The sequence below is a fragment of the Anolis sagrei genome, chromosome 1 (assembly GCF_037176765.1).
Source record: "Anolis sagrei isolate rAnoSag1 chromosome 1, rAnoSag1.mat, whole genome shotgun sequence".
In the NCBI taxonomy this organism is placed as follows: Eukaryota; Metazoa; Chordata; class Lepidosauria; order Squamata; family Dactyloidae; genus Anolis; species Anolis sagrei.
The window spans coordinates 302,599,114-302,623,724 of NC_090021.1; the positions used below are offsets into that span (position 1 = coordinate 302,599,114).

The following is a 24,611-nucleotide window of genomic DNA, read 5'->3' on the forward strand; positions in this document are numbered from 1 at the left end:
GATGCCAGAAAATAATATCATGTTAATGAATTGCAGAAATTTAAGCAAATACCTAAAGAAGCTGGTGATATTTACACAGTAAGTGCTTAATGATCACAGTTGACACTGAGTACTAAAATTATGATTAACTAGTTTTGAGAAGAGGTTGCACAATCCTTTATTAACCAAATGGCAGGGAGGGGAGGGGACAGGTTACAATTCTGTGCATTTTTGCTTAAAAATATGCTCTGATGGTTGCAATAAGACTTCCTTTAGGGTAAGTGTGGATTTAAAATGCACTAATATACGTAGAACAGAGAAAATAGAATTACTAAACTACCTAATATCCTACAAAATTAAAGTCACTGGCTGCCAAATCAAACTTTCTTCATTTTTCCTCTCTAATGAATCTACCATTATTCTTGTTGGTATATTGCCATTCATGTACATAAGGCTTTGTAGAGAAACATAGAGAACAAAGATTCCTGCCCCAAAGGAGTTTACAGTTGACTAAAATCAATGAAATAGGAAATCAGCAAAAGCTGGGGAGAAAAGAAAGCAAGATAGTAGAAAGGTACAGGCATACCTCAACTAACAAATCTTCCAACAAAGAAATTCCTTTTTTTTAAAAAAGTATTTCTACTCCTGTTTATGGGCTTTGGGAAGCTTGCACCCCATCAACCTACACTGCCATATAAAATTCATATCTGCTTTGAACTGGATTATATGACAGTGTAGACTCATATAATCCAGTTCAAAGCAGATAATCTGAGATCAGATACTAGATTATATGACAGTGTAGGAACCAGCCTGAGGCCCCTTCCACACAACTGAATAAAATCCCACATTATCTGCTTTGAACTAGGATATATGGCAGTATGGACTCAGATAACCTAGTTGAAAGCAGGTATTGTGGGATATTCTGGGTTATATATGCATGGAAGGGCCCTGGGAAGGAGAGCTGAAAAATCCCAGTTTTTGAATGTGGTTGGTTGCAGCAGATGTTTACATTAAAATTGTGATAGACCTTGTGCTGGAAAAGAATGTGATTTTACTCTAGCTGTGTGTGCCTGCATACAAGAATCAAGGTGAACAACAGCCATTTCCAAAATCTTACACTAAGCATGTGTAGATAGCAAAACAAAGAGAAAAGTGGAAGGCAGGTTAGATTATATTAGGCCACCAAGAAAGAAATCATAAGAATAATAATGGCTGGTAAAAGAAAAATATCATCCCTGGATGAATTTCCCCCCCCCCCCCAAAAAAAGTTTTTAAATGGCCTCTAGAAAGTTCAAAATGCTTTTCTTTACTTATGCTAAAACCTGACCTGGTTTTATTTCAGGCATGCCTATGAATAGTTTTGCATCAAAAGTCTGCTGAAGTGCATTGAATAGCTTTTTGTTTGTGATCAAGGAGTCTATTCCTATTCTTTCCAAGTTATTTCTGCATCTGGTACCAAAGTGTCTGTAAAAGATGAAACGATAAGAAGCATGTCTACTTTATTAATAGCTGTGTTACCCACTGGACTTTCAAGAGCTTAGGCTCTAGCCACTTCACAAACGGAGTTCCAAAACCTGGGAGCTGCCACCAAGAATGCCCTCTCCTATATTATTATGCTCCCGTGATCTTAAAAGTCAGTATTTCATGACCTCTAGTATTTTCAAATTGCCTTTGTTGGTTACATTTTTAAAGTATGTAGGTTTCTCATTATTCAAAATGAGCTGAAATGTTTCTATCTTAGTTACATAATTAAAACAAAACTTGGAATTGTATGGGCCATTGCCTAAGACAAAACACTTTGAAATAGCAAATCCACAGACATCCTACAACTTCAGAAAAGCAACAGGATTACCTTGGAAGGAATCCCACTGGAGCATTGCAGCACACCAAAATACCTAGGAGTTACCATGCTCTGACATTTAAAAAGCACTGCTTGAATATCAAGCAAAAAGTGGGTGCCAGAAATAATATCATAGGAAAGCTGACTGGTACAACCAGACATTGTGAAGACATCTGCTCTTGCGCTTTGCTATTCTGCTGCTGAATACGCATGCCCACTGTGGAATACATCTCACCTCACTAAAACAGTGGATGTGGCTCTTAATGAAACATGTCACATTATCACATGATGTCTACACCCTACACTACTGGAGAAATTATACTGTTTAGCCAGTATTGTACCACCTGACATCCGTCAGGAAGTAGCAGCAAGTAATGAAAGGACTAAGGCCTTGATGTCTCCAGCCCATCCTCTGTTCGAATATCAGCCAGCAATCCAACACCTTAAATCAAGAAACAGCTTCCTAAGACCTACAGAGATACTCGCAGGAACACCTCAGCAAGCGAGAGTCCAAAAGTGGTAGGCAAAAACCTAGAACTTCAATCAGTGACTGATACCGGATGAGAGACTCCCTCCTGGGCACACAGAAGAGTGGGTGACCTGGAAAGCCCTGAACAGGCTATGCTCTGGCACCATGAGATGCTGAGCTAACTTTACGAAATGGGGTTACAAAGTGGAGTCCACAACATGTGAGTGTGGAGTACAGCAAACCACAGACCACCTACTACAATGCAGTCTGAGCCCTGCACAATGGAGGACCTTCTCACAGTGACACTAGAGGCACTCCAAGTGGCCAGCTTCTGGTCAAAGGGCATTTAGCATAATGCCAAGTTTTTAACTTTGCTTGTACTTTTAAATACATTATAACTGTACCCCATCGGCTTCCAACACAATAAATAAATAAATAAACAAATAAAGCAACAAAGTTATCTCTGATTACACCACAATTCTAGTATAATTTAGTTGTTTCTAAAAAGAATTATAAGCATCTTGTTCTTTGTATCATGTGACTCCCAAACTCTGTTCAGTTATGGTTATATACATATATGAATCCCATCTTTCTTTTTTCACAAGTGAATGGCAGTGAAAATTTTGCTGAATTTCATTAAAGGTTTAGTTTAACTGTGTGTTTTTTTAAAAAAAATCCAGAGTATCTCCAGCAATCATATCTTTTTGGAGATTTCACAGTACATTTTGTATTTCTTTGGCAGCTGACACAATATATATGTATCGATCATTCCCCTTGTACAGATCATTGTATTTTATTGCTTATCTAAACCTAGGGCTTAGGCTATAACACAGAGGGATAAAGAATGTTGGGGAGAGAGTGAGGGAGAAGCATGGCGCCCTAAATTATTTTCTTACCAAGAAATTTTGTTAAGTATTAGTTATAGTGGTATAAGGATGAAATGGTATATAAGCATTAACTATGTTGTTCTTAAAAAGTATTGGTGTCCTTTACTTGAATCGCAAACTAATTGTGACAAGCCATGACAAAAAAATATTCTTGTATGTTTTCCAGTTTACTAGCAGAGGATCAAGGGCTGTGGTGTCACCTTTTGCATGGTTTGATAAGAGTCAAGTTTATTTATGGTGGATTGTAAAAACCACAAAAGAGCTTTAGGGCAACTTTCATGTGAGTTGCATTTCCTCTCCTCCGCAAACTGGAAATGACTGGAAGTTCACTTCCAGTTTTGAAAACAAAATATAAAAACTTCCCTCTCCCAAGTGTAGGTATACCAAAAGAAAGGCCTTTGTAAAATATAAATCATTTTTTCTGGAGAGGGGAATTTGTATGGCAATGCATCTAACTCATTTTGTCCCTACCTCACTCTCAATTTAAACAGACGAATGATATATTTATTTATTTATTTATTTATTTATTTACAGTTCTTATATTCCGCCCTTCTCACCCCTCAGGGGACTCAGGGCGGATTACAGTCAAGACATATATGGCAAACATTCAATGCCAGTTTGACAAACAACATTTAACAGACAAAGGCTATTTAACTTTTTTCTGGCCGCCAGGGGAGCTGCTGCTTTTCATCGTCCATCAACGACACCGATGAAGTTCTTCCACATTCCACATTCCCCGGAGTCTTCTTTCTTTATGGCCTCATAAATTAGTTAAATTTAGCCTCCCACACAAGGTGGTCCCTTATTTTCCTACTTGACAGATGCAACTGTCTTTCGGGTTGCAAAGGTCGACAACGGGCTACACAATGGCTGGACACCCACTCCAGCCCGGGCTGGTTTCGAACTCATGACCTTTTGGTCAGAGTGATCTTAATGCAGCTGACACTCAGCCAGCTGCGCCACAATCCCGGTGCTTCAATAGAACTTCAATACCCACAATTAATTGAAATATTCCTAACTAATGTACATTTATTTATTTATATTATAATCTGGGATTGTGGCGCAGCTGGCTGAGTGTCAGCTGCATTAAGATCACTCTGACCAAAAGGTCATGAGTTCGAAGCCAGCCCGGGCTGGAGTGGGTGTCCAGCCATTGTGTAGCCCATTGTCGACCTTTGCAACCCGAAAGACAGTTGCATCTGTCAAGTAGGAAAATAAGGGACCACCTTGTGTGGGAGGCTAAATTTAACTAATTTATGAGGCCATAAAGAAAGAAGACTCCGGGGAATGTGGAATGCGGAAGAACTTCATCGGTGTCGTTGATGGACGATGAAAAGCAGCAGCTCCCCTGGCGGCCAGGAAAAAAAGTTAAATAGCCTTTGTCTGTTAAATGTTGTTTGTCAAACTGGCATTGAATGTTTGCCATATATGTGTTTACTGTAATCCGCCCTGAGTCCCCTGCGGGGTGAGAAGGGCGGAATATAAGAACTGTAAATAAATAAATTTATATGTCACCCAATCACCCAGTGGTTCTCAAATATTCATCTTTCAGCTGCTTTGGACTCCCAGAAGTCCCAACCAGTTAGCCAGCAATCAGGAATTCTGAGAGGTGAAATGTCAAACTTCTGGAAATCCAAAGTTTTGGAAACACTGCTTATTGATGCAGTTCTCTGAGTCATTGATAGGTAACGTTTAAACCCCTAAAAGTTAAAACATGTGGAAGATCAAAACTAAATAAAGCAAGTTAAGAGGTTTTATCCTGAAAACCAATCCTATGAGGAACAGCTTAGGAACCTAGGTATGCTTATCTTGGAGAAGACTGAGAGGTGATATGAGAATGACTAGATTCAGTGCTGATCATTTAATTCAAGCCGAGAAATAGGATTCACATATCTGGATGGGCAGTCAAGCAACCTATACCCCAACTGGCCTGATTTGGCAAAGACAATCCCAATTAATCCTTTGTCATCTCACAGAGTCACAGTCAGAAGATACCACAAGGGCCATGTAGCCCAATTCCCTGCCTTGCAGGAGCACACAATGAAAGCACTCCCAACAGATGGCCACCCAAGCTTATGCTTAATAACCTGCGGAGAAGAAGATTCACAGAACTTCTGTGAAAGTAAAAACTTCAAACAAATGAATTGCTATTTTTTACCTGAGAAAACACCTCTCTAGGAATAGCTGGTTTCTTCAGTATGACTCCATGATCAAATTCTGCTGGATTGCACTGGAAGACCTCCAGATTCCTATAGATATTTCTTTCTAGGAATCTCTAGGTCCTCCAACATGACTTTGTCCTCAACTTTTGGCCAAATTTAACCATAGAGTTGCACTGGAGTGCCTAGATATATTGCTAGAGAGAACATTTTAAATAAATACACAAATAATCAAATCTGCAAAAGTCAAATCTGGAAATGAGGAGTGTGGACCGCACTCACATCTTGTGGAAGGATTAGGGGAGGTGCTGTTCTGCAGAGGAGGAAGGTAGAATGGCTCAATGATGGCTCTTCTGTAGGAAGAAAGGAAGCTCTGTCTACTTGTGTCATCTGAGGGCAAGTATGAAATGCTGGAGACAGAGAATCTAGAGAAGAGAATTGAAAGGTCAGGGAGACTGAAGAAGATAGATGAATTAGATTTGCCTGCCCATCTCTCTTCCTGAAACGACTACAGCATACACACATTGTTCCGACCTCTCTTCATACTTGAAGTTAAATATATCGAAGTAACCTGCAACCCCTACTATTTACAATTGCTTCCATATTGCTGAAAGTAACTTAAAACTATTGAAAAACCTTTTGATGGCACTGATGATAGGATGGGACAATGGTGACAACTAAACGCTTTGCTCTTCATAAATTCTGTAGTTTCTTTAAAAACTAATGTGTTGATTAATAATTAATTAATTAATTAATTATTAGCACAAGAAATCACATTTCTATTTCCAAGGATAAGAATCAATGAATTACCCTCTATCCATCTGTCATCAAAACCAAATTCGTTTTAAATCTCATGTTCCATGTTTTATGATCAATAAATTATTATTATTATTATTATTATTATAACTTTATTTGTACCCCGCTAGAATCCCCCGAAGGATTCGATGCGGCTTACAATAGGCCGAAGCCCAACACAATACAACAATACAACATCTAGCAAATAAAAACAATTAAGCAGAAAAACAATAACAATGGCAATACGACAAGACATTATTAAAAACTGAGTCGGCCGAAGTAGGGGTACAAGGTTAAAAGTGCTGATGTGTCGGAGGGATGTGGGATTATGATATAAGTGCGGTGTGCAGTGTGCGGTGATTTTGGTACTAAAGTGCTTCTGGGATTTGGTACTGGGAGAATTCCTAATCTGAAAAGGCACATTGGAACAGCCAGGTTTTCAAATTCTTCCTGAAGACTGCCAGTGTAGGGGCTTGTCTGAGATCTTTCGGGAGGGCGTTCCAGAGTTACTGGCGAACTCTGTGTGGGTGAGCTTCCCATTGGTGCATACGATAGGCACTGCAGGAATAAAATATGGAACTCTATAAACCTGGGAAGATGTGTAGTTCTTGAGACATTGCAGGGCTTCTTCATTTTTTAGAAGCCAGAAGTGTCAATATTAAGCTGTGTTTCCTTATTGTTTTAAAATTTATTTTGAATGACCAGCAAAACATTTCTATTTTCCAGACTGCATTTTTTAACATGGAGCAAAATTCTGAGCAAAGAAAAGTTCCCTATGGTTCCTTGAGTCTTCGAAATTCTTCTGTAAGTTCACAGTCAAGAAGACAGCAAGCCACCCCAGCAAACAGTGAACACATCAATCCCCCAGATCAACCAACAGCAAGTTTAACGGTTGTACAGACAGCTTCTGACCAATCTTTACACCAGAATAAGCCTGCTGTCTCTTGTGCAGATGAAAGGTTCAGGTAAGCAAACTGTTAATTTTAGAATGTAAAAAAATACAATTTGCTATACTTTAAAAAATGTCAAAACAAACCACTAAGAAGCCAGTGATCAGTGTTGGGGATTGATGAATGGACCTTTGAAAAGTAGGGCCAAGATTAGGGGAAGCCTCTACACACAGCCCCAAAATGGCAGAATTGGACCACCAAGACTCCTATTTATTTCAGCCTCTATTGGAGATATCAATGAGATTTTTTCTTTTGACTGAAGAGGCCAATGCATTAACCAGAGATCTCCTAAACCAGTGGTTCTCAACCCTCCTAATGCTGTGACCACTTAATACAGTTCCTCATGCTGTGGCGACCCCCCAACCATAAAATTATTTTTGTTGCTATTTCATAACTGTAATTTTGCTATTGTTATGAATCATCATGTAAATATCTGATATGCAGGATATATTTTCATTCACTGGACCAAATTTTGCACAAATAACATTTACACCCAAATTTGAATACTCGTGGGGTTTGGGGGGGGATTGATTTTTGTCATTTGGGAGTTGTAGTTGCTAGGATTTATAGCTAACTTACAATCAAAGAGCATTCTGAACTCCACCAACAATGGAATTGAACCAAACTTGGCACACAAAACTCCCAAGAGAAAATACTGGAAGGGTTTGGTTGGCATTGCCCTTGAGTTTTGAAGTTGTAGTTCACCTACATCCAGAGAGCACTGTGGACTCAAATAATGACAGATCTGGGTCAAACTTGAAACAAATACTCAATATGCCTAAAAAGAGAACACTGCTGGAGATTGGGGAAAGTATCCTTGACATTTGGGAGTTGTAGTTGCTGGGATTATAGTTAACCTACAATCAAAGAGCACTCTGAAGCCAGCTCACAATAGATACTGGTGAGGTTGGGGGGAGGGGGCTTTTTTTGAATTCTGAGAGTTATAGTTCACCAACACCAGAAAGGAAGAGAAGGGCAGGCAGAGAGATCTTCAGCCTTCTCTGCCAAAAGGGTCCCTAAGACCATCAGAAATATGTGTTGTCTTATGGTCTTTGGCAACCTCTCTGAAACTCACCTCATGACCCTCCCCCAGGGATCCTGACCCCCAGGTTGAAAAACGCTGTTCTAAACAGGTTTATGATCTACCACTCAGCAATAGCCCCTTCCATAGTTGCATCTAAGGAGGAGGAGCCTTTGTTGAAGTGACCCAGTAATTGTTTTTCCTTTTCATTTTATTCTAGTTCTGCTGAAAATAAGGGAGGAGAAACAATGCCTGGCCATGAGGATCCTTTTCATGCCACTGCCGATAAAGAAAAGGATATTGCATTCCTCTTAAAGGAATTGGATGTTCTAAGGGCAAACAATAAAAAGGTACAGTGAAAATATTCCAGCACAGCCTATTAACCTACTCTAATTTTATCTTTATTGTTTGTTTTGATTGACAAGATACCACATTTGTCTTATGATTTATTTATGTTGGAGTAGTTTTCCTGTCTGCCGTTGAGTCTTTTTTCATCAAAGGCATCACAGATACTTTAATGGCCATGCAGTTCTTCTCCAGCTTAGGATTCTTGGAAATTTGAAATGGTGGAACTTGTTTAGAAACTGGCATAGTTTCACTAAACACTGAATCATCCCCACTCAACTGTGGATCAAGATTAATCATATTTCCATGAAACAATAGAAAGATCGTAATTTGCAGTGATGATTAAGAGATTAATTCTAGATCACTGCACTTACATACTAGAACTATTAGATCCACATCTCAGTACAATCAGTTTCTACAAAACTTTTAGAATAAATAGATCAGCTAAAGCATCCTGGAGATGTGCTTCATTGTGTAATCAAACACTGAGTGTTATATTTGAAATTAATTCTTCTATAGATAGTATTATTATTATTATTATTATTAGTAGTAGTAGTAGTAGTAGTAGTAGAAGTAGTATTGCTTAATCCTCACTATTCAGCAACTGTTGAATTATCCTAGAATGAGGAAAGCCCATAACACCTTTTGGGTATTCAAATATAGATCATGAGAAATGAAAGTACATCTGTAGCACTGAGTGCTCAAATATATACCCTTATTGTACTTATATACAAATGAAACACCTGTTCATTACAAAAGGGTTTTTACAAGTTTTGTTTCCCTGTAGGTTCTTGTTTTATATAGTAATTGAAATATGTACATAATTGACTTTATTCGTTAATATTTAACTTTTACAACTGTGATCCTGCAATACAAGGAATTGGACATGTGGCCCAGTGTGCTTTTCGTTGTTTTTTCTCTTCTTGTTAAAAACAGTAGCCATTTACTTGAGCTGCAGTCTATATCATTTTTGAATTTCATAGGCACCTTGTGGCAGAACATGGGCACATGTTAGCATGCAAATGAGAAAACCCAGTTACTTATGCAAATCTTGGCTGCTATCAGATTCTGCCCTAGACTGGGGTGGGCAAGTCTTAGCCTTGAACTGCAACCCCACCCCTGAAAATTCAGCCATTCAAACTGGAGAAAAGGCCTGAACTTGGTGCTGGATTAAAACTACCGTATATATTCATATAGAAGTTGACTGCATTTATAAATTAAGGGCATGCTTTGGGACCAAAATGATGGATTTTTATATGGCCCAGGAATAAGTCAAGGGTCACTTTGCTGAGAAGAGAAAGCACTAATTTCAGTCTAGGTCTCAGAAAAGTCCCAAAGTGGTGACAAGATGGAGAGAGTAAATGTGGCCAGTGTTCCTTTCTTATTCTTATTTTCCCCTACTCATAAAATCATAGAATCATAGAGTTGGAAGACACCTCGTGGGCCATCCAGTCTAACCCCCTGCCAAGAAGCAGGAAAATTGTGTTCAAAGCATCCCCAACAGAAGGCCAACCAGTCTCTATTTAAAAGCCTCCATAGAAGGAGCCTCCACCACACTTCGGGGTAGAGAGTTTCACTGCTGAACAGCTCTCATAGTCAAGAAGTTCTTCATCATGTTCAGGTGGAATCTCCTTTCCTGTAGTTTGAAGCCATTGCTCCGCCTCCTAGCCTCCAGGGCAGCAAAAAAACAAGCTTGTCCCTCCTCCCTATGACTTCCCCTCACATATTTATACATGGCCATCATGTCTCCTCTCAGTCTTCTCTTCTGCTGGCTAAACATGCCCAACTCTTTAAGCTGCTCCTCACAGGACTTGTTCTCCAGACCCTTGATCATTTTAGTCACCCTCCTCTGGACACATTCCAGCTTGTCAACATCTCCCCTCAATTGTGGTGCCCAGAATTGGACACAATATTCCAGGTGTGGTCTAACCAAGGCAGAATAGAGGGGTAGCAGGACTTCCCTGATCTAGACACTATACTCCTATTGATGCAGGCCAAAATCCCATTGGCTTTTTAGCAGCAGCAGCATCACGTTGTTGGCTCATGTTTAACTTGTTGTCCACGAGGACTTAAAGATCTTTTTCACATGTACTGCTGTCGAGCCAGGAGTCCCCCATTCTGTATCTCTGCATGTCATTTTTTTCTGCCTAAGTGGAGTATCTTGCATTTGTCCCCATTGAACTTCATTTTGTTAATTTTGGCCCAAGGAACTTCACTCAAAGATGGTTTCTTTTAAAAAAAAAGAGAGTTAAGTTACGGTACCTATCATATATACTCGTGTATAAGTCGACCTTGTGTATAATTTGAGGCCATGGTTTGACTTGTGAGTAAGCTGAGGGTTATTCTTGATACGATGAAAGCACCAATACTGTTTCAACAGGCCAGCTGCCACTGTTTTTTGCCACCGCCACCCTTTATCCCACCCAAATATTCAAAAATGCCAGAAGCCGAATTACAGCAGTGAATAGAGTGGGTTGCTGGGTTTTTTTTTTAAATGGTCTCCAAGGATGAACTAAGCTCTTGCCTTTTGCTTGCTTACTTAAATAAAGGGATGGGTCATTCTTTGCTAAGAATTTAGGTACAGTACTCATATTGACCTATGGATAAGTCAACCCAGTTTGGGGGGGGGGGGGAGTGTTGTTTGTTTTTTAGAAAAAAATCTGGACTTTTACATGGATATATATGGTACATTGACCTGTGGATAAGTCAACCCAGGTTTTGTGTTCAGTGTTTTGGTTTAAATGTCTAGACTTGTGTGTGTAGATACACACACACACACACAGTAGTTGCTTGAGGCTGTGATCCTGTTCAGTATCCCACTTAATTCCTGAGGTGCTTAGTAAATACACTTGGGTTTTGCTATGCATGCCCTGTCCCTATGGCACCTCCCCTTAGTTGTGTTGAGGTACAACCTATACCATTTCCAGTTTGGTTGGCCAATAACTGAGAACGGTGGGTTTTAAACCAACACAGCTGAGGGATACCATATTGGGGAAAGCTACTGTAGCCAACATTGTCCACTAACTTATTTTTTTATTTATTTACTATATTTCTATCCCACACTCTCTCAACCCAAAGGGGACTCAGAGTGGCTTACAGCTGGCAAAATGCAATGTCGCATATTCAAACATATATACAATAAAATGCATTATATAAACAATATACAAAAAAATAGGAATAAATTAAAGTCGTAGTTCTGGGACCAGGCTTTTGGACAGCAGGCATAAATAGCAGTTTGGATATGGAAATTGACTGGAATGGTGATATGGCAGTTAATACTGTTTTTATTGTTTTAATCAATGTTCTATTTATATTTAATGGCATCAAATTGTGCCAAATGTAAGCTGTCCTGAGTCCCCCTTCAGAGGTTGAGAAGGATGGGGTAGAAATGCTGGAAATAAATAAGTAAATAAATAAATCAGATAAAAAAAACATATAAATACCATAAAACTATTATATCTAGTCCTACAGTCGTCATTTGTGTTGCTACATTATGTTAAATCCATGTTGCACTACCCAAATGCCTGATTCCATAGCCAGATCTTCACTTTTTTTCCTGAACTTTTTTCAACCCAGAAAATTAAACTGGAAAGCAGAGTTACTTTGAGAAAATTAAAGCACATTGGCTGAAAATGGTTAAGGACCTCATTTTTTTATTTAGATAAAATAGTTTTTATACAGTTTTGTTTAAAAATTGTTCAATGATGAAGTAAGCATATGTTTTTTGTGAGTTAATAGGCTGCCTACATACTTTTAGAAATGGCCAATGGCCTTACAGTCTATTTGTTCAATTCAGCTTCAGGATAAGCTGTCTGAAAAGGACAAGGAGATGAAGACAATAAAGTTGGACTTAGAACTGCATGAGAGAGTGACAGAAGCGAAGATTGCAGAAAAGGCTGCAGGTACAGTAGATGAACGCTCAACAGATGTCCATATGGCTCAGACAATCCGCCTGGCTGCTGTATGGCGTGGCCTCATGAACATTAGGTATATTTGCTAAAGGAGGGGTGGTTTGACTTCTTTATGTGAGGCTGTTTAAAGTTGCTTAGAAAATAGGTGGCTTTAACATCCTGGTACCGGTATTAGTATGAGCTTTACCTGTATTCATACTGATTTGGGCATTAAATGCATTGTTAACACCATGTCAATCCAATCACAAAAAGGGTGTTTGTTTTGTTGGAAGGTCCTGAACAAACAAGGGGAAAATGATTACCACGGCCTCTACCTTTCAACCAGCAGTCCAAATATCCATTTATTGTTTTAGCTTTTCTCTCCCCCAGCCCAGCGTGGTACTACAACTGGTCCCTCCACACACCTTCATATGGGGATATGCCTGTGCCCCCCTCAAATCAAGACCTGGGTTGAGGGGAGCACAGTTCAGGGGGTGGAAAAATCTGGGTTTTGGGTAATAAAAGAGATGCTGTTTGAGAATGATGACTCTTGAGCCACAAAGCTTTATTACACGTTCCCCATAGTGACAAACTGTTGACTGGTATCAGATTACAGAGAAGCCAATAATTTGCATATGGTTTAGAGGTTGTTTTCATAATATCAGTTTCATTCTGTTTTAAAATAATCATTTCATTTTAAAGGTTAGTATGCTAATGGCAGCTGTATAGCTCAAGATATTGCACAGCTGTGATACTGCTAGCAAGGAGGTTTGAACAAGAGGCACAATTGATATTGTACTCTTGATGACAAGGAAGAAAGTCATGCTATTCAGATAATTCTCAGCGATAATATTGTGATTAATCATAGGCAACTTGCATAACTGAAAACGTCAACAATGTTTGAACTATTCAAAGTATCTTGGTGATTTAAAAATATCCTGTCCACATTTCCTTGGCAAAGTTAATGGAAGTAGGTGGATGGAGATAGCAGAATAGAGTCTTCAGTTGTGAAAGAGATTGAAATCAAGGAAGGGGACAGTGCAACCTTTTAGATGGCATTACACTATCATTCTCAAACAGTCTTAGCTATCACAGCCAATGATGAAGAATGCTGGGAACTGCAATTCAGAAAAACCTAGAAGGCCACAGCATACCTGCTCTTATGCTGAATTTGACATAGGTCCTACTTAAAGTAGCCCCACCGATATTATTAAGACTTAGTTAACCTGTAATTAGCAACTGAAATTCTTTTCAGTGGCCCTAACCATGAAAAACTATATTTGCACTATTAATCAGGGAGCCAGAAGAATTCTGGATGAAAACCAGGGACATTGTCAGGGAAGAATGCAGAAAGGCACTACCTGCAGCCAAAAGGAAGAAAGGATTCATTGGATGACAGATGAAACTCTTCAAACAGTTAAAAACAGACAAGAAACAAAAGTAAAGAGGAATAGAAATAGGATGAGAATGTGCACAGGGACAAAGAAAACTGCTGCAATAATCAACTCAAAGAAATAGAAGAAGACAACAAAAAAGTTAAGAATAAGAAATCTGTTCATAAATATATGACAAGTGAAAGGGAAATGTAAACCAAAAGGATCATATATCATAATCATATATAACCAGCACAGAAAAAATTACATGATTAAGAAGTAATGTAAAGACAAGGGAAGCAATACTTTCAAGAACTGTATAACACCAAGTAGAATCACTTGAAGGTGAACCCATACATTGAATATATGAAGCAGAGCAGATGGCATACCAACAGACCCTTTTCAGGCTACATTGACAGTATCCACTCAAATTATAACTAAAATCTGACAGCAAATAGTGAAAACAAAACAGTGCCCTGCAAATTAAGAGCACTTACAGTAATATATCTCTTTTATTTATTTTATTTATTTACTTTATTTTTATCTTGCCTTTTTTCTAATACAGGGACTCAAGACAGCTAAAATAAATATCAATCAATGCTCATAAAACAAAGCATATTCATTGCCTTTAAAACACAATTGTTGCTTGTGTATAAACACTTGATGGCAGAGAAATGTTTTACTTGCAAATGCAAGGTGAGGAGGAATGGGGCCATCCTGGCCTCTCTAGGAAGGGAGGCCCGTAGTCTCGGGACAGCCTTCTCCTTAGTTCCCACTAAACGAGTTGAGAGTGTGGTGAAACAGAGAGAAAGCCCTCCTAAATGAGTGTAGTATTCTAATAAGCTCATTAACAGAGATTCAGCCCTTCAAATAATTTAGCTCCAGTCAAAGGGCCACAAGGCATTGCATTAACCACCAGAGCACTGCATTAATCTCCCATTCAGCTGCCCTGAGTCCCCTCTAGGGGGTTGAGAAGGGCGGGGTAGAAGCACTCCAAATAAATAAATAAATAAATTCTAGCAAAGTGATCCTCAAAATCAACAAAGATTTTTTCCATAGATGGAGGAAGGAGTGCCAGTTGTCCAAGCTGGGTTCAGCAATGGAAGAGGCACTACAAAACATATTGCAAATATATGTTGCATAATAGAGCATATTAAACAATTTCAGAAAGAAATCAGTCTGTGATTTGTAGAATATAGCAAAGCCTTTGAATGTGCAGATTATGGAAAACTATAGATTTCTCTTAAAGTAATGGGTGTGTCTCAACATTTGTTTTTCTGTTCTCATCAAGAACTGGCTTGACAGCAACAATATATTGTGGTCTAACATTAGTCTTAGATAAAATATAATTAATAACTCCCATTAATTTGATGAGTCTTATCTAATCGGATTTATCTGATTATCCCTTAGGATTCTACTGTGTCTGTGATTATGTATCTGTAATAGTCTCTATGTGTATCTATTATAGAGAATCCTAACATTTTCAGCAAGGCCAATAATTTTCTAACAGTGGCAGAATCCTAAGTATTTGCAACTCCAATTAAATATATTTATCATTACCCTATAGATCTTTTTGAGTCACCATAAAACACTTATCTAGATCATAGTTACATCTTGATTATCCACCAACTAAACATTTACAGTATGTGAACTGTTTGGATTAAATTCAAAGTTATGTGTTTGTTTTGGGGATGTTTGCACAGAGTTTTACTTCTGTGCATATAATAGTGAAATATTTTATTCAGTATAGACATTTCTTGCTCATTGAAACCTATTGAAAAAAATGGCAGATAAAAACATATGTGCCTTGATCAAGCAATTGTGGTGGTCCGTGTACAGAAGTGCCATATTGTAAGGATCACCTTGAGGATAGGAATCTATGGGCTGCTTATGAAAAAAGTATGTATCCTACATCTAACATGGTATTGGATATTTTTGGACCTGGGACTTGTGTTCTGCATGAATATTCCTGGGCATTAGATCCTGTGTGGTGTTTATGGGGAAACTGGCAATCTTGCATTTAGTATTGATGTATTATATCCTTTGCAGACACCTCTAATGGTTTCTGCTACCAATAATATGCTCAAAAGTGGAAGTAGTTATACTTTTAAATTAAATTAGCTTAGTTTGATAATTGTGCTGCTGTACATTACTGGGACTTTCTGTGGATATCTACTATTAGTTACTACATGTTTACATGAGCAAAGGAAAAATCAAATGTTTTAATCATGTGTGTTTAAAAAAATCATATTTATATTCTGTTCTTTCATCCAATAGTTAAGCTCCAGGGAGATATTATATATATACAGATATCTTTTGGCATTTGAAATCACTGGTGAAGAGTGACTAAACGAAAGTACTCAAGAGGAATGCTGTCAGATACTACCATGCACTTTGAGGAAAGAAAAATTGACATGATAGAAATCTGTAAAAATCTGAAGAAGACTAGGAGCCAATTACTAGTCAACTAGAATTTGAATTCGCATTGTATCTGCATTGCAACTTTTGTAAATATTACCTATACCTAACAAAGTTATATATGCCTTTGGGTACAATCGTATAGGCTGTTTATTGTGTTTACATTGCAGTGAATTAAATTGTGGATGAAAGGCGATTCCATCTGAAATTCAAGATTGCATTGCCTTTTCAGCAGAGCAAATGTCTGCAATGAATTTAAACTTTCTGCCGTATGTTCAGCTCTCCAGAGCATATGCTCATAGAAATTGCTAGATCATTTGTTGATGCTGGAAAAAAAGGTTAAGAAGAAAGAGAATGCAAAAGAACAGATGATGGAATAAAACAGAAAATAAATGAGAAAACATCCTACCAGTGAGGATGCCCATCTGTGGTTGTCACATTTGACCCACTGGAATAGATTTGAAGTTCTAATATAATGAAGTGAATAGTATTGGATAGGCTTAGTCCTCGAACCGTGTTCAGATTTCATCGTAGTTACTGATTTCCTTTGGATTTGTTGTTTATGTATCACATTTCTTGTATCTGGAACAAAAATGGGTATAGTAATGAATGAATAATGAGTAAAACTAAAGATCCATTTTGAATGCATTCTTAAAGAAATATGATTATTGCCAGCCATATTTTCCTTTAATCTCCAAGTAGAGCATTCTCCTTGGTCCGTAAATTTTGATTTTAAAACGATGTATACATATATAATATATATAGTCATTAATTGGTTTTATATTTCTTATTATAGTTCTCTTCCAAATCATTAATTGGTTGTGTGTTTCTTATTATCTTTCTCTTTTCAAAATGCTCTGTACACCACTCTGTGATCATTATGAAGTCAAATTTAAAAGCTATGGAGGATCCTGCCTGGTGAGCTATGCTAACAACCAGTGTTTTTCAAATAGAGAGAGATCCACTATGGTGAAGACAAGGACAGAGGCTTTCATTACAATCTGCAGAAGGGATGCAATATACAGCAAAGAATGGCAAAATGTACAAGCATAACCATATTGGAATGTGTAACCATTTTTATACAGTAAAAAGTCCATACATTAACATTGTCTCTGTTTGGATTTTCCCTCCCCTGCTTGTGATTGACTGAGTGCCAAGGCTGGTGGGCTGCCCCCTCGCTCCTGATTGGTTAAGAGGCAGGACCGAGTCCACCTGCTTTTAGATTGGTGCAAGTACTAATGACGCAGCTAGGGATCCCCTCTTCTCCAGGCAGAGAAATCCAATGTTGGCCAATCTGCCAGCTGGGGTGTTTGCCTGAGTGGAGGGAAGTCCCCAGAAAGTAAAGGTTATATTCAGGGGGCTTAGATTGTAGTTTTAAAGACAACTGATGTCCAGGCATAGAGATGACAGAATTATGTAAATGTAGAGTCCAGGATGCCAGAGACAATGGGTGATGATTTCCCAAGTCCGTTTTTAGAAAGGAAAAATCCCAAGGTGTCTTTTGAGATTCCAGGGTGATCATAGTTCCTTTGCCAAGTGTCCTGTTTGGCTGATGGCCAAGGTCCCACCTGATGTGATATCAATCATAAGCCTATCAGCTGAGCTCTATGTCCATGGTGTAGTCCATGCTGCACCTCTGGCCTGAGGTGCAGTGAGGTATTTCTGGGTTGTTACTTCTGCCCTGAGTCAAGCAGAGTTTAATGTCATTTGTCTTGTGCTTAATGTTCTTCCCAGGAATAAAATAGAATAAAAGAGAATATAGTTCATAACTAGAGATATGGAGGAGGGAAGCAAGGTTATAGGTTAATCAGAATGATCCAGATTTGATATAAGCAATTAGGGAGATCAATATGTTGTATCTTTTTTTATTATTATTAACCTCTGCACATATGTATATCTCAGAATCAGCGGAGGTGCAGATATGATTGATGGGGATAAGAGACAGGGCCTTCACAGTGGTGGCTATGGAACTCCCTTCCCAGGGATATTAGATTGTCCCCCACCCTCCTTTCCAAAAATGGTAAAAACTTGGCTCTTTTAACAAGCTTTTGAGAATGCAGCGGAATAGATAACATTAAACTATGGATGATGAACATGGAATGGCCAGATGATGTTACTGGAAAACAATTTTAACAAGATGACACCAGTGCCACATGCTTTAATGGTTTTTATATATGTTTTTATATTGTTATGTTGCCTGCTTTTTAATCGCACTTTATGAATGCATGGCATCGAATTGTGCCAATTTGGAACCCGTCTTGAATTGCCGTATGGTTGAGAAAGGTGGGCTATAAATGTCATAAATAAATAAATAAATTATTAGGGATATGGAGTGAGGCTGAGTGAAAGAAAATACATTGTAATGGGGAGAAAGATACATTTTATTTAGAAGGTTTATATTAAGTTACCTTTTTTGGGATGCTCCCACTATTAGGCTTGGATCACTTAGATATGCGTTGGTACGAATCAGCACATATTAAGGAACTTTTAGTGTTATATATATAATATGGGAAAATGATATTTGAAAGGGTTTGCTGCTGGTGGTTAGCTGCGGGGTCACAAAGAATTCACATGAAAGGGAAGGATGCCACTTTATTTCATTCTGGCTTAATATCCTTTGAAAACTATACATCTTTTGGGATAGCGATGGTGTGTTCGACAACAATAATGGATCAAGAGATAATTTATACATTTAAAAATCAATAAATTATCAGAAATTTGCTATTGAAAGAGCAGGATCAAAATGTTTGCATACTATGATACCAACAGTACATCACACATTTAGGCCTTCTTTCTCGCCCTTTAGAAATAATGGGAGATGGGTTGGAGAACCTGTCGCTTGCCCACTTTTCCTTGTCCACTAGAGGCTATTGTTTCTTGTTGGTGTTTGGTTACCTCTTCATACTGTTTGGTTGCTCAGCATACATGTCAAACTTATGAGGGACAAGAAATATTGTCATGAAAGAAGAGAAAATGCACTAGAGGAGTACGAATATGAAGAATAGACAAATATTCCCGGCAGGGATTGGACTGGATAGCCCTTGTGGTCTCTTCCAACTCTATGATTTTATGAGAGTATAGACTGAGAAATTGTAGAACAGCTATGCGGAAAATCAATTTCAAAGATGCCAGGGAGATGCAGAATTAGGTTTGGGAGCATAGAGAATGGGCCAATATGAACATATCTTGTGCTGAAGAGATTGCTGAAAAAAATGAATAGGAGAATATCTGGATTAGTAAAATTATTTTATCACCTGATACATCCTATCATACTTCTGTGGGTGCTTTCAAGTCATTTCTAACTTGTGGTACCCTAAGATTAATTTCTCAAGATTTTTTTTTCTCAGCAAGCTTTGTTTAGGGGGGAATTGTCTTTTCCTTCCTCTGAATCTGAGAGCCCTCCTAGACAGGTCCCAAAATGCAGACCTGTCAAGTTTTTACCTGAGGCATCCAAACCTCATTAGATACCCCATTAGATCCAGGCCTTCCTAAAAGGCCCAGGTCTCATGAGGTATTAGGCTCATGGGGACTCAACTATGGGTAGTCCTAGGACTATCCAAGGGTGGTCCCCATTTGCCATCTTACTTCTTTGGGCTTCCAAAAACCTGGAGCAAGATAGCACCCACTTCCTCCCCAGCCCCCCCCCCCCCCCCCCGAGCCCCTTAAAAAGAAATAACTTATTGGGTCGCCATTAAGATAATGCTGAAGTCCTCATAGCGTGTAGAAATGAAGCGCCAGGAGACATGGGGGGTGGGGGGAGGCTGATAAGTTATTTTGGGTTTTGGGGTGGGGGGTGGCAACTCAAGTCCACACCAAAGCATAAATTTGACTGCTGTCTAGAGGCACCCTGAGAAAACATGTCTTTCCCAAGGTCATCCAGTCTGTGGTTGAGCAAAATTTCAAACCCTGGTCTCTTGAATGATTGTCTCATACTCAAACCATTTCACTATGCTGGCTCTCTTATATTTATCACTGTTGAATTTTCTTTTCTAGGACCATAGACTTTCATACATAACTGTTTATAATAGAAATTAATGTTCAATTTTTTTCCGTTGTGACTAACACAACAGAAGTTTGCTTCTGGCTAAGAGAGTGTGACATGCCCAAGGTCACTCAGTGTTTCCATGGCCAAGCAGGTATTTGAATCTTAGTCTTCCAGAGTACTAGTCAGCCACTAAAACCATAACAGATATTGTCTCCGGAGCCAAAGCAAGAGTGTCTATCCTTCCTGTTACTGTTTAGTGCAAGAGAGAAGGATAACGCGGCTGCCTAACAGTTGTCATGTGCCTTCAGGTTGTTGCCAACATGGGGATCCCCTAAGGTAACCCTATCACAGGGTTTCTTGGTGAGTTTTCTTCAAATGAAGTTTGCCATTGCCTTCTTCTAGGCCAAACAATGTCTCTTGCCCTAGATCCCCCAGTGGGTTTCCATGGCCCAGAAGAGATTTAAACTTGAATCTCCCAGACTTCTAGTCCAACATGGAAACCATAACACCACATGGACATCATAAATTAAACACCCACTTTCCAAAATACGAGGCGATATTAATAATAACTCTTCTACAAAGTGAAGACTGGCCAGATTATCATAAGAAACATAGGAGTATTGAAAACAAAAACAAAAAAAATCATATTTTGTAGGAGAATATCTGAAAAGAAAATTATATCAGAAAATATAATGTTCAACTTTGATAATTCTGTCCACTTGATTAATGAGGCTGTCTGCAGAGATCTTTATTGTTTCCTAATATTATGACTTCACATTGCACTGAGATTGAAAGCCCACTGAAAGCTGATAGCATATCTGACAACTGCGCCATTTTTAAAAGTTTCTTTTCTGGACTACATCCCCAACAATCTCCTAACCAATACAGTATTCTGGAAATTTGCCTATTTATTTATTTATTTATTTGAGATTTTAATAATACACTAAATGATATAGAAAAACTAAAGAAAAATATAAAAAATAATTAGAAAGAATGAAAAGAAGAAGAAGAAAAAGAGAAGGGAATCCGGAACTTTGCAATATCAATATTGGAAATAAGTTCCTGAATTTAGGTGGTACCATACATTTAGTTGTCAGTATCTGAAATGGGCAGATTAAAAAATGTCCTTTGCCAGATTGTGCAGGGAGAACAGAGTTCGCCAAATACTGAGTGTGAAATGTGCCACTTTTGAAATAGGTATGCTTATAAATGCTTGTAATCCCTCCACAATTACCGTATATACTCAAGTATAAGCCAACCCGAATATAAGCCGAGGCACCTAATTTTACCACAAAAAAACTGGGAAAACTTATTGATTCAAATATAAGCCAAAGGTAGGAAATGCAGCAGCTACTGGTAAATTTCAAAATAAATATAGATAGCAATAAAATTACATTAATTGAGGCATCAGTAGGTTAAATGTTTTTGAATATTTACATAAAACTGTAATTTAAGATAAGACTGTCCAACTCTGATTAAACCATTATTCTAACCTTCTTCAATGTAAATGTGCTTACGTATCCTTCCAATAATAATAAAGAGAATAAAACAATGCATGTAATAATAACAATAACAGAGTAAAATAATAAATAACATTTACTCAAATATAAGCCGAGGGGGCCTTTTCAGCCTAAAAAAGGGGCTGGAAAACTAGGCGTATACTTGAGTATATACAGTACTTGTACAATGGGGTGGGGGGGAGGTTATGTATGTAGCCTGATGTTCAGCTTGTAAACATAAACATTTCATTGCATTCAACTCTTACATTTATAATTTTATTTGTTTTAGTTCTCCCAATCGTCTTCTAGACAGTTAATGTCAAAAGTTAAAAAAATATGAAATCAATCATTCATTTGCTCAACAGCTTTTGATTGACTAGGCTTCAGTGTACCATCAAAGCATAACCATTTGATAGTTCAAATATCTGACACCAATTCCACTTTGAGCCTCCGAATCCAGGTATAGAGGAAGAATAAAGTCTTAATAATACAGGCCTTCTCTTGTCACCTAATAAGACTGAGGACAATTCTTAAATGTTCCCAGATATATGTAGGTAGTCAACAAAAACCAGGTGTTCCAGAGGCAAAAAAAAAAAAAACCAGGCAGAAATAGTGGACAGTTAAGCCTATTTAATTTGCTGGTACAAAGTGTAGTAATGGCCATTTCCTCAGACTTAAACAAATTAGTCGTCAGTCATATCTGGTTGTATTCTATAGAAAAAAGATAGGCCTTTGATCTGATCCAGTAGAGGTGATCTTATGTTTTTTACTCTGACTATGCGTAATTTCTCTGAAAACCCAAAATGAAATAAATAGACAGGAATAATTGACCAGAAGGTTTTAAGTTTTGAAGGCTTTCTGTGTGAGAGAACTACATGCCCCTTTAGTAAATCATCTAAACCACCTTAAAACAATCTTTGCTTGATTCAGCACATTCAGTGAATAAAGTGTTCCAGATAAACACTGCCAAGAACTGAGTTAATATTTGTTGTTTTACTAAAATCCTTGGCTGTTGGCCACATTGCAGTTGAGGAAAATATATTGTCTGATTTAACGATCTAATTGCTACTGTTTGAAACAGAAGTGGCTACCAGGTAAATTGTTGTTGTTGTGTGCCTTCAAATAATTTCCAACCTGTGGTGACCATAATGCAACCCTAACACAGGTTTTCTTGACAAGACTTGTTCAGAGAGGGTTTGCCTTTGCTTTCCTTTGAGAAAGTGTGACTTGCGCAAAATCAGCCAATAGGTTTCTATAGCAGAGCAGGTATTTGAACCCTGGTCTCCAGAATTAAGGTCCAACACTCAAACCACTACTCCATGCTGGCTCCTATCGAAAGCCTAGCAAACAGTAATTTCAAAGCATTAAACTTCATTGTATTGAAGTTATGGTGTGTCTTGCTGAAAACAAGATTTTAGAAGCAAAGGACCTCTTCACATGAGGCATTTTAGCCCTGTTTTGCTGCTTTTATTCATGGCAAGGACAGGGCCTGCCATGCACCAATACACGACACACGGCAGGCCCTGCCCACATTCCTCCACTACAAGGAGAAAGTGTATTTTGGTAGCTCTGATGGAGCTCCCCACACGTTCCTCCCCTTTTCCCCGTATGATGGGGGAAAGGGTGGCGGGGCAATTCGCATTGCTACATGTTGCCACCCTTTCTCATATCTGATGGGGACAGGGACAAGGTGCCAGTACACCCTGTCCCGTCCTCACCACATGATGGGGAAAGGAAACAGGACGCACGGGGCACCACAAGCCACCCCGCATGCCTTCTCTTTCACCGACAACTGACAGCAAAATGGCACAGCCTGAAAGAGCCATGTAAAGAGGTCCTAAGATAAACTATAGAGTGAGAACAAGGGTGGGCATACTGTAAATATATATGCCTTCAAGTCACCTGCTTGAAGAGTGAGCCTCATTTAACTCAAAGGACATGATGACTCCATGTCTTTCATAAAGTTTCATTAGGCAAGGAATACTCAGAAGTGATTTGCCATTTCTTGTGTCTGGAATATAGCCCTCAACCCCTGGCACTCCTTGATGGTCTCCCATCCATGTACGTACTAACCAGGGCACATGTTACTCTGCCAATATCTTATGTGTAGGGAAAACTGATAATGAGATAACATGATGAAAATACTTTACTTTCATGAGTAGCACAGAAGAATTCACAATTTGGAACTCAGGATTTTAAATACAGAGTTTATGTGGTTCTCGTGGCTTTGAAAGAACTTCATACAGCATTAGGACAGATTCAAAGTAGGATTAGCAGCTGCAACAAGCAGATGGTAAAGTGAGATGAAATTCAAAGATGTTTTAAAAAATGTAAAAGCCTAACAATATGCCAAATCATTTTTCTTATATGGCTATAATTTGATTGCAGGCACAAAAGTTATAATTTGGTTATTGGCATCTATGTAGCTTGCTACCGTTATTCTAAAGAGGTTCTGATTTTGTTTGTTAATATATTATATATTGTTAAAAATAATCCAAGAAGTAATTGCTTCATTTGCCTTGATGTTGTGGCATTCTGTGGCCAGTAGTGGTTTAAATATATGAAAGTTGTCATATTTTCCTCAGTTTGCATGGTCCACATTTCATACTACTTTGCCTTGAAATGCTTCCTTAAATATCTCATCAGTTAATGGGTAGATTTTTTAAATCCTTTGAATGAGAGCTAAAATCTAGATGAAACGGTACACCTTTATTTAATTTATATCCCGCCTTTGTTCACATACAGCATTTAAAGCAGCTTATAATGATACTTTTAAATATTTTGGAATACAATTGAGAACGTCTTAGTTAATTGTCATAACCAAGCAACAGTTTGGTTTGCCTTTGGAAAACAAATGAATCAAGTCACAAATAGGAAAAAGAATTCGATTAGCATTTGTTAATTCTTCTTTCAATTTCCTTTTTCTCATCATTATAGGGAAATGCCTACCATTTCTTTTAAGCTCACTTTGGTGACTTCTTTTTAGATGCCATTTATTTTT

At 38.2% G+C, this 24,611-nt stretch overlaps 1 protein-coding gene across 1 annotated transcript in view; it reads left to right on the forward strand.

Annotated features, from left to right (window-relative positions):
- MIPOL1 (mirror-image polydactyly 1) overlaps positions 1 to 24,611 on the forward strand; it is a 219,912-nt gene that overhangs the window by 46,383 nt on the left and 148,918 nt on the right. Inside the window, exons 2-4 of the mRNA XM_060759026.2 lie at positions 6,856 to 7,094; positions 8,321 to 8,450; positions 12,242 to 12,347. Of these exons, the coding sequence (XP_060615009.2) occupies positions 6,871 to 7,094; positions 8,321 to 8,450; positions 12,242 to 12,347 (460 nt within the window). The 5' untranslated portion in view covers positions 6,856 to 6,870. The remainder of the gene's footprint in view (positions 1 to 6,855; positions 7,095 to 8,320; positions 8,451 to 12,241; positions 12,348 to 24,611) is intronic.